This window comes from Trichoderma asperellum, chromosome 4 (assembly GCF_020647865.1).
Source record: "Trichoderma asperellum chromosome 4, complete sequence".
NCBI classification, from domain to species: domain Eukaryota; kingdom Fungi; phylum Ascomycota; class Sordariomycetes; order Hypocreales; family Hypocreaceae; genus Trichoderma; species Trichoderma asperellum.
Genome location: NC_089418.1, coordinates 1,548,334 through 1,562,438, shown reverse-complemented (window position 1 = coordinate 1,562,438; position 14,105 = coordinate 1,548,334). Strand labels below are relative to the sequence as shown.

Here is a 14,105-nt window from a genome sequence, read left to right as displayed (position 1 = left end):
TTCTAATCACAGCAGCGGCAGCAGTGAATCAGATCAAAGAGAAAAGCAAAGATTTATACTACTCCAGGAGATTGGGCGTATATATATATATATGATCTGATTCACTTTGCCATGTTTGGCCATGCTTGATGCAAGGAGGATTTAGATGAAGGCAAAAAAAAAAAAAAAACTGTCTTGACATTAGATTTACATGACAGGGCACGAAAAGTGGTTCCTGTAAATGCTGATAGTGCGCCTTTTGCGTCAAGTTTTCCCTTTTTTTTTTGGTCCTGTCCAATGCTTTCAATATCCTTATCCTTATCTATTGATTAGAATGAAAGATTATAGTTTTTGGGGTTTCACTGGTCCAATTTTAATTTGCTAAGAACGAATCGGTTGCTTCTCATAGGCTGCTTTGCGTTTGAATCAGGAACTGGCCAGCCATGCGGGCGCTAGTTGGAAAGCGGGATTGAAAATGGCGGGGTTGAAGAAGGGCAAAAATGGAATAAAGGAGGGGCAGAGGGAGCGAAAGCCGTTGAAGAAACCCCGCCCTTTCAATGCTCTTGAAACTCGGTGGATAATGTTAATGTTTGGCCGATAAGTTGGGGGGGCTGGCTGCTGTGCAATTCATTCTGTCATTGGCATGTTCAAAGTGAAGCTCTACGTTTGTATATTAGCACGTGTTTGTACTTTGTATAAGAGACTGGCGCTGAATCATCAGTAGAGTGACAAGGAGAGAAAAAAAACAAGTAAACTTCACGAGCAAGCGGAGCCAGGGATTCGTCAGCTCTCATCACTTTCCGTTTGTCGTCGTAACGGCACTTCGGGGGGGGCGGGTCATCAAAAAGCGTCAGCCTCGGACCCTTTGTGCCCTCTTTCTCTTTATCCTTCGTTTTCCTGTCCCACAACCACTTCTGAGAAAAAAAAGAAGAAAAAAAGACAAGAGATATCTCACAAGACCCCCCCTTGATCAAAGCCGCACAAATCGCCGCCATGCCTTCCACCGCCGAGCTCGACGCCCTCGTCAAGACCCGCGTCACCGACCCCATCCCGCCCGAGACGCTCTTCCCCATCCTCTCCGCGGCGCCCTTCGTGCCGTCCAAGTCGCTCATCAACGCCCGCGACATCGGCGCCGTGCCCGGCAGCAACATCCCCGCCGGCCGCATCTTCCGCTGCGGCACCCTGCAGTACGCCAGCCAGGACCCCGACGCCCTGGCCTGGATCGCGGCCAACGTGCGCCGCATCTTCGACCTGCGCAAGCCCGACGAGGTGGCGCGCGGGCCCGACCCGGAGATTGCTGGCGTCGACAACGTGTGGCGGGCCGCCGCGAGAGACTACCAGACGCCGAGCCTGGCCGAGTTCGCAAAGGGCGACGGCAGCGACGCCTGGAGGGACCAGTACATGGCCGTCGCGCTGAGCTATGCGCCGACGTACAAGGCCGTGCTCGAGCACATCCGGGACACGCCCGCCGAGCCGTTCCTCTTCCACTGCACAGGTGAGGGCAGCCAATGATACATGTATAGTTATATTTCTATACATGGTTATTCCCATCCATCTGGCGTAGCGATACAGTCAACTAACATGTACAAAAAATCACAACGACCAGCCGGCCGCGATCGTACTGGCGTTCTCGCCGGTCTGCTCCACCACCTCGCCGGCACGGCCACCGACGACGCCGTCCGCGACTACATGCTCTCCCGCATCGGCACCGAAGTAGCCCGCGACAAGCTCATCCACTTTGCCCAGGAGAGCGTCGGCACCACCGACATGGAGACGCCCGGCTTCTACAACCTCGTCGAGCTGCGGCCGCAGTACTGGAGCGCGTTTGTCCAAGGCATTACGGAGCGCTATGGCGGCTGGGACGGCTACGTCACCAAGGAGCTGGGGCTGTCGGAGGAGGACCTCAACACTGTGAAGAAGAACATTCGCTCCTAGTTTGGGGGAGGAAAATGGTCTTGTTGTTGTTGTTGTTGTTGTCTTATGCATTGCTGCTGCTGTTGTTGTTGTTACTGTTGCTCTTCGTGATACCATAATAGACGCTGGATACCTAGGATACAGTTTAAGAGGGACTTGTTGGACTCAATCATGATTCACACGAACCTAGACATCTGATTCTATCTAGAACAGCTATAGAGCTAGACCCAAAAAAGAAATTTTTACTTTTGCAATATGCATACAAAGAAATAATTAAAAAAAAAATTGACGTTAATAATAAAACAAACGAAATAAAGCGAACAACAAAGAATCATCAAGTTCAATGACACCAAAAAAGCATCGCTTGAATCTCGATTTCCCACCCCTCCAGTGACGCACCGCCAGCCACACCAACAGCCACAAATGACGTTACCAGCCACAGGGTCCAACGCCCACTAACCCACCCCTTGCGCTCTGATTGAGCCTCCAAAACAAGCTTGTTGCAAAGTGACGTAAAATGACGGGCCTTGAGCACACCTAAATTAGATCACCGTTGCCCACAACCACAAAACCCGCGAATAGCAGCCAGCAGCTTATACAGGCCAATGCAACACGCAAAGTCTCCATCGTACAAGGCTAGATCTGCCCTGTTTCTTGCATTTGCAGCTCCTATCCATTACGTTTGATCGTCGCTTCCTCCCATCCCATTGTCATGCAGGGTATCGATCGTATCCCCTTCAACTTACATCACCCAACCTAAAAATCATTCATTAAGAAATAAAAGTAAAAGTATATAAATCTGCCTCTTTCACCCCCCTTCCTAGATGCTTTTCCTCCAATCTTACATATCGTATCCCATATACAATACAACGCTTACATCACACATCTACATTCCACCAAGGAAATTAAAACAAAATACAAATAATAAATCCATCCTATACCAAAAGATACCATAAACCATCCAAAATGCCGTTGACCCGTCGCCACCACCACACAACAACCACAACCACCTCGCGGCCCTATCGCCGCAGCATCTTCTCTCGCCGCGCTCCCCGCGTGCATCACCAGCGCAAACCGACTCTCAAGGACAAAGTCAGCGGCGCACTTACAAGGCTAAAGGGAAGCCTGACTCACCGTCCTGGAGTAAAGGTAATACAATAGTCAATCAAAAAATCAAAAAAAAAAAAAAAAAAAGGTCAAATGGCTAATCATGTGAAATACAGGCTGCCGGAACTCGCAGAATGCGAGGCACAGATGGACGTGGATCGCACCGCTCTAGACGCTTTTGGTAGAGGCTTGCAGCAGGTGTGATGGCACCGAATGATGATACCCATACATGATGATATGATGATATTTGCAACACATCTTACAATCAATTTTTTTCTTAAATACTACCTTTGGATTAATAATATCTATTGAATAATTACTTTGATATCTCTGCCTGCATCAAATTCCTGCCGACCATCTTTTCTTCTTAAAACGTCCCGTGTATTATACTCTGTCAAAGCCAAACTGTAGATGTGTCTCGCGTGTCAGCACCATTTTAAGTGCACAATGTCCAGACGAGCTTATGTGTAGAAAACCTCCCGGAAACTCCATGGCCTAATCAGGTCAACTGTAGCTCTTGATTACCTTCGTCTCAATCCGTTTTTTTTTCCTTTTCTCTTTTTATGTTGTTTCAGCTCTATTCCCACGTACAAATGAGCTTTATGATTCCAGTGTGACTTTCAAAACCCCTGGAAGTTTCCGGTCTCACAGAAGGTTTATAACAGCTCGTCAGTCTCGTCAGACTGTGGAATCATCGGCCGATAAGGGGGGGCAAGACGAATGTGATGGCCTCTCAGGTCGTCAATTGGGCGCCGTGCTTGAGCTCTGGCAGGGGATTGATCTGCCCAGGCAGACACAGGCTTTGTGCCCTCTTCACGGACTACCATCATTCTGTTCGTGTCCCTAGGGGATAAATATCGGGAAGAGGGTGAATAGTGCGCGGCAAGCTCATCTGCTTCTTCGCCTATTCCACGCTTCTTGAGCTCGCTATAGCATCGAAAAGCTATTTCAAGCTCTTCCAAATCTCGCTTGCTAGGGGATGGGTGTTTCTTTGTCCACTTTGTGGCGCATGCATCCAAAGAAGGCTTGTCTCGCATCAATCCAACCTTGACGCGGTCAGTATTTGGCAGAGGCCGCATATGCCCACTTTGGCTTGGAGTTTTCTTGAGCGACACAACTTCTTGGGATTGATATACAGTCGTCAAGTCTGTCGTCATTTTCTCTAGGCTCGTCTGAGTCGGCAGCTTCGAGCATTGTTCATCGAGGCTATCATCCATCGTAGGCGTTTGAACTCGATGAAGATGAATCCGAGGCGTTGATGCGCAGACCGGGGAAGAGCTCAAAATCCCGTCTTCGAGGTTACTGTCAAATCCCCTCTCAGCCTCGAATGGATCAATGATGAGCAGAGAAGTTCTGTTGGATCCAATCATAACCTTCAGATTCGCATGATTTTCAATCATCTTTGGGCTGTGTAGCAGAGCAGGTTCGGCAAAAGGGTCATCTATGGATCGGCCACTCCTGAGAGCCTTTCCGTCATTGGCGACAGGTTTGCGAGGCACGCAGCCACCCACCATTTGCTGGACCTTCTTTCTGTTGAGGTTGTCACCCTCGTTGAGACGAATTTCAATAGCATCAATCAGAGGTGTCCTGCGTATGACGGGAGAGGAAAACACAGGATGTGAAGTTAAAGGACCATCAATATCTTCCTGAATTGGCTGCTTCGTGAGCTTGGAACGCGGTTTGGATCCCGAACTAGACGACTTGACCTGCAACCGGTCCCATGCACTTGATACCTTGGCCAACATTCGCGAGGGAGTCATACGAGACATCTTGGAAATAGGTGACTTGCGTGGCTGAGAAGACGACGGCTTCAGAGCATCTGTGGCCGCCAACATGGCACATATCTTTTCCTGAATATCATCGGGATTGGTTACCATCGCACACTTCTCATCGGCCATCTCGCCTTGAAGGAGGATTCTCGGAGCTCCATCCATAACGTTGTGCGGAAGAAGGCAAATTGCCTCTGAGTCTTTCACGATGATATATGAGGAACGGCTAGCCGAGTTTCTCAAGGGGCTCGTCAGGGGTCGGATCAAACTGCAGTCTTTTCGTTTAGGAGACGAAGTTGAGCTTCGTCGTGGCCTGGAAGACTTCGCAAATCTGTTGTTGGGGGAAGGTTTCTGAATTCGCGGAGCGCCGGGTCGATAGCCTCGACTGCTGCTAGATGCCCTATCTTTGGATGAAGTTGGTGAATGAGAGCAGATGCGTTGTTCTCCAACTTCTGACGTAATGTCCTCAAGAACCGGAGGAGTAGAAGTTGAAGCGTCCAGAAGGTCTTTCTCCGTTTGTTGTATGGCCTCTTCTTCTGGCAGCTCTGAACTGCTGTCGTCGAGTAAAGCACTTGCAATTCTCTCGATGCTGGTTGGCTGGCTATTATCTTGACTCTGAGTAGTTTGCGTCATGGTCTCGCAGCAGGCGTTTACAGACGGCGAAGGAGGATCTGACATAGTTAGCTCTGATTCTTACCTGTGCTCGGTAAACCAAAGCAACTCACCTGATTTCTTAGCTGGCGACAGATCAGTCGAAGTCTTGGGTCGACTGCGTGAACCCAAGGGACCAATCGCACTTCTCTTCTTTCCATAAGTACGGATTGGAGGTGTCATTTCAACGGCCGCGAATAAAACGAGAAAAACAAGAAAAGGGGTGAATAAGCAAGTGAATAAAAGGCAGAGATGCATAAAAAGACAGAGACAAAGGAAAAATGAGTGACGAAAGGAACGACAAGTGTCAAAACGAGTGAATTGCAGTCGGTCAGTTAAACGAGTGGAAGGGGAACAATATGGAGAATGGCGTGATGCGCAGCCAAAATTTACCAGGACACCAGGTGAAATTTGGATGGCAAAGGACACTTCATGAAGCCAACTTCGCAACAAGGAAGCAGCCCCAAGGAGTCCTAAAGTTGGCCGCCAGGATCATACATATGGTCTGGATGATCGGCGAGGAAGCTGGGGGATTTCATATCCCAAAGGCAAGCAGTAAGCGAAGTCCAGTCTTTCTTGCGGAGCGGATGAAGCCAAGTGCAACCCGGAGAAGGGAAAAGTGCCAGGCGACTGGGGATGGCTGTTGGAGAGGAGGAGGGGGAGGAGGAGGAGGAGGAAGAAGAAGAACAGAAGAAGTAAAGAACAGGTGCCGATGTCGGTAGAAAAATAAATAAATTTAGGCACCCTTATGGCACGAAGCCTGGCAGAGTTACTGGGTAGAAGCTTTTAGGGAGCAACTGGCCTGCTGGCATGGGACTTGGCAGCTGTTGAACAGATGTTCAGAGGAGTGGAAGGAACAGCTAGCAGTGCGTCACTGAATGACTGCATGTACAGACGCAGCCGATGAAGAAAGGAAACAGAAGGCATTTACACAGTTTCTAAAATAAATTAACTTGTTTATATCAAGAAGAGTGATTCTCGTCGACGAGGAAGCTGGTACTGGATTTCCAGGCATTACTGAGTGCAAGATAGTCCAAGTAGATCCAACATCATAGGCAGCGTAGCACGTAATATTGAGCACATAGTTTGATAAGTTTTACAGATTACAAAACCATTGATGGTAGATATTATATGCTGCAAGCATATATCGCCAAAAGCATCCTTGGCACGAGAAGATAGATCGAAGCGCCAGGACACACGACTTTGGAGCTTGATACACACATGCGTAAATCACTTAACCAAGAATGCGATAACAAATCAAAATAGCTGGAAGAAAACCCTCTAAAAATCTATGATGAGTTGTTCTGCCTAGAAAGCGTTATTCTTACCTTTCCACGCAATATTCCCAGTATAGGAAATAAATGGATAGCTTTGCTACGAGTGTCACTACGTTCAAGTCAAGCAATTTAGCTCGAGGTGTCGCCATAACACTGGTATATTAGCCTTCCTAAACTAGTATTGTATCAAATATCTTTCAAAAAATAGTTTCCAACATTAAATCCTATCTCAACCTCCCCCATCAGCCAATATCCCGCTCAAAGTTGGACCGAATCCCTTATACAGCCAGCGTCGTTGCATCGCTCAGCACGTGATACGCATCATCAGCCCTGCTAGCGCCTCTCATCCTTGCTCAATATACACGAGCCGGGACCGGCGAGAGCCGTTTTTACATCATCGTGAACTAGCAGCTGAAGAGAAGAAAAAAAAGTCAAAATAAAAAAAAAACCATACGAAAAAAATCGGACAATACGACCTGGCCGATCCTGACAGCAAAAATAGAAAACAAAAAAAAAAAGTAAAACACAACACAAATTCCAGCTCACAGACTATCTATCTGCATTGGCATTGGGTCACCCCACCAGGCCTAGCATATCAAACCACCAATTTTTTTTTTCCCTCTCTTTAGGTTGGCCGAAGGGGCGCTTTGCGAACTAAATTTTCTCTTTACCTTTTCAGCGTCTACGCTCTTTTTCAGGTTACAACTTCTGTATCGTCGTCGATACGTCTACGCGATTCTACGGCAATCCCTTCTCGCGCTACGTGGGATTCCAATTGCTTGCCTCAACGCGGACTCTCAGAGCTCCGAAGCTCCGCTATCTCCATCACCGAGCTTCGCCGGGAATACCGCCACTCCGTTTTGTTTACTTGCCTGCGAACCAACCCGAAACTTTTTTTTTTTATAGGATTTACGTATTAAAGAAGAGGCGGAGGATTTTCAAGGGAGGACTTGCATACAGGCGCAGCAGCAATATACGCAATGATCCGAGCGGCGCTTCAATCGAGAATGCCTTTTCGGCAGGCCAAGGCCGCGCCGGTACAAAACGGCACGCTGAAGGACGTCTGGACAAGGCTATTCTCGTCACAACCGGTGACAAAGTCTCAGAGTGGCAACAGCGTCGGCAACACATCATGGAGGAGACTACAGTCATTTCAACCCTTGGGAGGAGCGATGCGCCACGGCGCTCCAATGCGACCAACTGCCAGGATAGCTGACAGCTTCGCGAGAGGAACACCGAAGCGGAACTTTGTATTCTCGGCGTGGAGGCGCAATACTGCGCAGGGGGCCAAGAAGAGTCTATCGATTAGGGAGAGATTCAAGAAGCTCTCCAGAGAGTATGGGTGGTCGGCCGTAGGCGTCTACTTTGCGCTCAGTGTGCTGGATTTCCCGTTCTGCTTCCTCTTCGTGAGGTTGGTCGGAACAGAAAGGATAGGTACGTTCGCTTTGCTCTCACACTTTTTTTTGTGTTATCGGTTGTAAGTTTTACGATGGGAGGTTAACGTGAGAATGGATGGGATTCAGGCCAACTCGAGCATTATGTTGTATCGGCTGTCGCAAAGGTCATCCCGGAATCAGTTCGGATGAAGTGGAATGAATGGAGACACTCTCTCAAAAACGAAGAGAAAAGCCATCTAGGCAGCAACGACATCAGCGAAAGTGTGGAAATGGCAGGCTGGGGCGTTGAGCATGCGCAGGAACGCAACAAAGAAGAAGCCAGTGAGTTTGAACGAAACCTTTCGTCCCCTTTTGGTACCCTTCCCGATATGGCTCTCTCATTTCGTCGAAATGTCTTAGACAGCTCCACGTCATGAAAGGGGGGAAACAGTCTTGTCTGTTTCCGCATATGGCATCCACGGACAGTTACCGAGCAGGGTGTTACTATAACTTGGGACAGTCAAGGGAGAGAGACTAACATCCTTTCCCCCAGGCCTGGCAACGCAGCTAGCGCTCGCATATGCTATCCACAAGAGCTTCATCTTCCTCCGAGTACCGTTAACCGCGGCGGTAACGCCCAAGGTAGTGAAGGTGCTTCGAGGCTGGGGCTGGGATATTGGAAAAAGGACCCCACGACCATGAAATATCTAACCCTGGCGAAGCCTAGGATAAATCCATTGCGGGATATGCATGTAAGCACGGTTTAATCCGTGGCAGCGTGTGAAAAAAATTTTCTTGTAACATTATTGTCCATTCCGTTTGGGAGGATGCATGCAGTGCCTTGACCGGGCGTACAGAATCAACGTACGGGATGACATTGACAGGTGTAGTATATACAGGATCTTTTGTTTCGTTGTATGTTTTTTTTTTTTGTGTTATTGTTTAATGATGGCGTGCGCGCGCTGGCAAATAGACTAGAATAGAGAAGGCGCAGAGACACTCCCAAGCCGCGAATTACAAAGCTCGCAGCATTACAAGCTGCATGAAAAAAAAAAGGAGACGATTAGAAAAGACAACGCATTGATCCCTCGAGGTGGCCCCCCCGTTGGAAACACATACGCAAGAAACTCCAAACCTAGCTCCGCTTGTATGTGTGTCTCTCTCGCCAATCCAAGGCGGCACTTTCACCGTCAAAAGTTCTGAACAGGGCAAGACTATGCGTCAAACTACGAAAACAACCCGGGGGAGCTTACTCCATCAAAACGGCTATTGCGGCTTCCCTCGTATCTCCCATCTTGTCTTGGTCCCCGAGGAGAAAAAAAAAAAAAGGCAGCCCAACTCCCAACTCCAACACCCAAAAGGACAAAAAAAAAAGTCCGTAGCGTCAAACCAAGCAAGATGAAAGCTGCAGTAGTGTAGTTCCCAACGGATAAAAGCCGAAACCAAACAAAGACGACTGGTTTGCTAAGTGAGGGAGTGAGTAAGAGAGAGAGAGAGAGAGATGAAAAAAAAAGTCGCAGGCCAAAACAGGAAGAGTAAAGCCGATGAATTATCCAAGATTAAACTCTGGAAAACCCCGAACAAGAACAGACGACAGCCACAGTTGACCTTTTTAGCGCCATTATTTTTCTCTCTTGCTGGCGCGGGAAACTAACCAAGACCAGTTAAATTGCTGTCTGTCACTGAGAAAGTTCATTCTTTGGGGGGGGGGGCTTGATTGTGGCTTCATGACGTATCATGCAACCCTCACAAGGGGGCAGAGAGGGAGAGTGTTGGAGAAGAGGGAGGGAGTGAAGTGAAACCCATCTTCTCTATCCCAGAGACTTGGGTCACGCGCTGTGGAAATGCTAGGACGAACCAGAAAGGCCCACGTAAAGATGGTTCAATCGAAACGTCAATGAAGGGAGTGATACAAGCAAGATGGGTCAATCAGACGTGGCCAATTTGGAAGATGTTTGGCCACAGGGGGCGGATACTCTGACGCTGCCTCCGTTTGTCTCTCTAGCTACTCTTTCAATGCAGTGGTAACAGGTACGACGACGTCTTCTACACGGGGGTTCCGTTTCTTTGTAATGGAGGGATCCGTCACTCTCATCCAAAAGGGGTAAACCGTGAATCTGCCCTTTCTGACAAACGCCGACCCGCCTTGCAGGGAATAAAATGCGAATACTGCAGAGCGTTAAAATTTTTGAGAACAAAAACTCTCGGGCCGAGTGCGCAAAAACAAGCCCATGTCATGTCAGTTTCGTAACAACCCCATATGAAGTGCGAAATGCGACTTGCGAAATGCACTCGGTCGTATGAGACCGATGTACGTGTATATACATACATCAATCAGATGTCTTTATCCTGAGTGCTAATCTAGTTGGGCTGAGAGGGTGTGCAGGGAAAAGAAATTAACCTGGCAGAAAGTGAAACAAGAATCAGACGCCTTCAGCCTTCTTTATTCCTGCTCTTGTTTCTTAGTCGTCTCCTCTACTCCGTAGGCTGGGGTAGAAAAGAGAAACGCCTCCTTTCGTGCCCCCAACTTGCTAAGAAATGACCCTTTTTCCCAGTTTCAGAGTCGTGCTTGACAGTCACAGCAAACCCCCCGCCTTCCTATCCTTAACTCCGTGCAACTTCATGAGATGCGCTGTAACGTATAGTAATCAGGAAAAAAAAATGAAGTGATGGGTTAGGCAGAAAAAGGGGGGCCAAGGCGTTTTCCTCCAAGGAATAAACGGCCCGTAATAAAAGGCAATAGTGGAAAAGCAAAGCTGAGGGAGAAGTCTTCTAGAACAAAGTCAAATCTCAAGACATGAGTCGTGCAAGTTTACATTGCTTTTCGCGGGGATACACGGAGTTCTGCCAGGTATCCCATAGACCCAGTCCGGCAAAGACGGGTAGCACAGTGGATTACGATCGATGGCCTGCGTGTTTCTAAAACGAAAATGGAGAAAAAAGAGAGAAAGAAGGACGAGTTTGACACAGAGGCCCAGTAGGGTGGCGCCATAACTCTAACGGCAGGCCCAGAAAAGTTCTTTTGCCTTTCCCAGAACTCCTGGCCGAATTATTCAGGCCAAATGGAGCTGGCAGTGCGAGGACTCGCCGATATCTGTGACTATGGAGCAAATCATGACTGATAGGTACTTGCTTTCCCCCCAATAAACATTGAAAACCACAAAGAGTGACATGCTGTCTTGCGTATGTGGTTGATTGAGCCCACAAGCCACGTTGTTCTGACGGCTCGCACAGATCGCTGCGGAGGCTAGGCGCCCTGCTGTCTTCTCATTGCACATGCCAACGAAATGAGGCTTTTATTTCCTCATCATTCTTAGGGAATATAGCTTCTAATCTCCCGTAGGGGATGACAAAGACGCCGGCAATAGGCCCGGGCAAAAAAAAAGAAAAGAAAGAAAAGAAAACAAGATTGTCCACGGATGCAGCCTTCCGGCGGTTATCCATTGGGAGGGGGAGTGAACTGGGGGCCAAAACGAAGACGAAGGGACCAACAAACGTACATGCATGTAGCTAACAAAGGAAAAGCAAAGCGTGTGTTCGCTTGGCTCGCCCTTTTTCGAGGCCGTGGCCGGGAAGTCGAGCTAGGCTTGCCCAGGGCAGCGTGTATGTCATCCCAGATACATACAAGCAAAAGGACAAAAACAACGGAAGTTAAAGCTCAGCAATGGTCCCACGCTCATTGCGTAACTGGAGCCACGTTGATGGCGCGCCAGAGAAAAGAGTGGGTTCCCTCCCCCTGGAAAGCCCATTAAATAGAGTTTTCAGGGAATCTGTTCGGCGGAGTGGAGCCGAAAGATGTCTGAGCGGGCGGTTTTTGTGCTAGGCCCTCATTGGGCTTGTTGGGGGGGGGGTCTTGTTCTGCAACGGGCATGGGATGGCGGGAATTTGGGATTGGGATGGCAGGATTGCCGTGTTTTGCTTTTGTTTTGCTTTTTGGCCTGCTCGTCCTTTGATTTCACGTGTTTCATTTGTTCAGCATGCTTTCCCTGGCCTTGCCGTGCCTGCCAGCCAATCAATAGCCCAAGCCAGAAGCTGCTTCTTTCCAATTGGCACGGCGCTTATATGTTCATGCGCAATTTCCCAATCAAACTCTATTTTGCAGCGTGTGCGAACTAAGGCGGCAGGCAGCAAAGCTACTGCTGCGTCTAGGCCTAGCAGCGTCGCTCGAGCCCTTTTGGAGAAAGAGCCAGAGTTGCACTGCGTTGTTTTTGCATTGATGCGGCAAGAGAGGCCGACAGGTAGATGCAAGTGCGTGCGCATGAATATTGGGGGTGGAGGTGGAGGAAGAGAAGAAGGAGGAGGAGCAAACAAACAAACAAACCAGAAAAGAAAAAAAAAATCATAGACAAGGGTGTCGGGTGCTTTGAGATGGCTAGCCCGTTTTAATTCCCATCCCGCTAGATGGGCGGGATACTGGGGAAAAACCCGCTTTAGCACCGGCATCCCGCCTTGCCCATTGGTTTTGCCCAGCAAGGGGCCCGCATGCTCGCGTGGACGATATGCGGACGACAACGCATTGCATGGCATGGCAGCGCATATGCGGGCGATTTGGAGGTCGCAGTGTAGGATTTGCCGAGGCGTCGATATGTACGGAAATCTGCTTCCGGAATAGCTGTCGCCGCGGGAGGATTGGGGCGGGAAGGGAGATTCCTACAGCAAACGTACTATTTGCATGCTGCAGCACAACCTCCGGGCTCCAGCCAGGGATCTGGGCCGACGGCAGCCACTCATTCGTGGGCATCTCGATCTCCAGCGCCTTTGCGCGGATGCTAGGCACGGAGCATTGGCAGTAGCTGCGGTTGCAGCGGCAGAGCCAACGTCGACCATCGCCAACCAGCAAAGTCCGCAATCTTCCAAGGGGGTTGCCGTCATCCTGCCTGGGAATTAGAGAAGCGGAAGCCAACTCGGCTCTGCGCAGCGACGTGAAGCGAGACATGCGGAGTGGCGTCCAGGCCAGAGCGCCGAACAGAGAAAGGGGATGAAAACCAGGGACCGGTCTAAAAGGGTCACGCCTCGTTCATTTAGAGTTACGGTTTGCATATGCCTATTCTTCGCGGGCAATTGGGGTCGGTGGTGTGTGCATCGTATGCTTTGCTCTGGCATGGGATGTTTGCTTCTCGCAAAACTTACCACCGAAAGCGGCACCCATGGCCGCATGTGTCCGCCAAGCAAGGAACTTTTTCATTTGCTCTGCTTTCTTGTCTTCTGCTTGCATTGTTGCGGCATTTGTAGCCAGACCAACCAGATCGCCTCGTCACAATTGTTTTGCTCGTGCATAATCTTCACCCATGCCCCCAGCTTTGAGCTGCGATAGGGCAGAACAGCCGAGCTATTGCGTCGTACGCTGCATGCCCAATGCTTCGGCATATTCAGCATTTGCCCATCGCCTCAATACGGCGTAGGCACTTGCTGCTAAAGGATCTGCGCTTGCCTTAGTGTGTGATGGACGCGAACTGCTTGTCTCGGCACTATCTGGTGCTTGCATTGTCCTTGGGGGACTCCCGCTCATGCTGGCATTGGGCCAGTAACGTAGGATGCAATGGTAGTGCGAGCAGGTAAGTAGCATGCATTCAACGCCATCCTAGCGTATGAAGGAAACAGGTCATTTTTACTTGGTCGATTCGCTTGTAAGCAGCCACACACTGGCATTGTACTTCACGAAGACATGTATGTAAATATATTGCACAATTGATAAATTTGCCCGGTTGGTCGTCTTCCAACAGGTTTGTCTCAGAGCTGGCAAGACCTGCACAGAACCGCAGGCCGGCTCGAGTACCCAGAAACTCGGTTTCCGGGTCCGGAGGGGTCTCAACGGGGCGTCTTGATATGAGCCCAGCTGTGCGGGCCTGTCCTTTGCAGAGCAAGCCATGTTTCGGTTCTGACACGCATTGCCAGTGCTCTAGCGCCGCTAGCTTTACCACCTTGGGAAGTAAATGCTAGTGGAGCTGCAGACCAGTCTGTGAGTAAAAATGAATGCGAATAATAAAGAACGGGATTAGGTAGTACTTACTTGAATGTGCATGTGGTATTGG

At 49.3% G+C, this 14,105-nt stretch overlaps 5 protein-coding genes across 5 annotated transcripts; 3 read left to right on the top strand and 2 right to left on the bottom strand.

Moving 5' to 3' along the window:
• Positions 1-537: 537 nt before the first annotated feature.
• Positions 538-2,141, top strand: TrAFT101_006928 (uncharacterized protein). Its single transcript, XM_024910064.2, has 2 exons — positions 538-1,474; positions 1,586-2,141. The coding sequence occupies exons 1-2, from the start codon at positions 973-975 to the stop codon at positions 1,912-1,914; spliced, it is 831 nt and encodes a 276-aa protein (XP_024758577.1). The 5' UTR covers positions 538-972; the 3' UTR covers positions 1,915-2,141.
• Positions 2,142-2,730: 589 nt separating this feature from the next.
• TrAFT101_006927 (uncharacterized protein) lies at positions 2,731-3,339 on the top strand. Its single transcript, XM_024905385.2, has 2 exons — positions 2,731-3,042; positions 3,117-3,339. Exons 1-2 carry the CDS (start codon positions 2,860-2,862, stop codon positions 3,183-3,185), a joined length of 252 nt encoding a protein of 83 aa, XP_024758576.1. The 5' UTR covers positions 2,731-2,859; the 3' UTR covers positions 3,186-3,339.
• Positions 3,340-3,656: 317 nt separating this feature from the next.
• On the bottom strand, positions 3,657-5,603 carry TrAFT101_006926 (uncharacterized protein; the record flags this gene model as incomplete). The annotated part of the gene is made up of 2 exons (XM_024900701.1): positions 3,657-5,440; positions 5,495-5,603. The coding sequence occupies 2 exons, from the start codon at positions 5,601-5,603 to the stop codon at positions 3,657-3,659; spliced, it is 1,893 nt and encodes a 630-aa protein (XP_024758575.1).
• A 1,512-nt stretch (positions 5,604-7,115) lies between these two features.
• Positions 7,116-9,223, top strand: TrAFT101_006925 (uncharacterized protein). Its single transcript, XM_024900707.2, has 3 exons — positions 7,116-8,131; positions 8,221-8,415; positions 8,627-9,223. The coding sequence occupies exons 1-3, from the start codon at positions 7,678-7,680 to the stop codon at positions 8,773-8,775; spliced, it is 798 nt and encodes a 265-aa protein (XP_024758574.2). The 5' UTR covers positions 7,116-7,677; the 3' UTR covers positions 8,776-9,223.
• TrAFT101_006924 (uncharacterized protein) lies at positions 8,781-13,009 on the bottom strand (the record flags this gene model as incomplete). Its single annotated transcript, XM_024906165.2, has 3 exons — positions 8,781-8,796; positions 10,056-10,078; positions 12,728-13,009. The coding sequence occupies 3 exons, from the start codon at positions 13,007-13,009 to the stop codon at positions 8,781-8,783; spliced, it is 321 nt and encodes a 106-aa protein (XP_024758572.2).
• Positions 13,010-14,105: the final 1,096 nt, after the last annotated feature.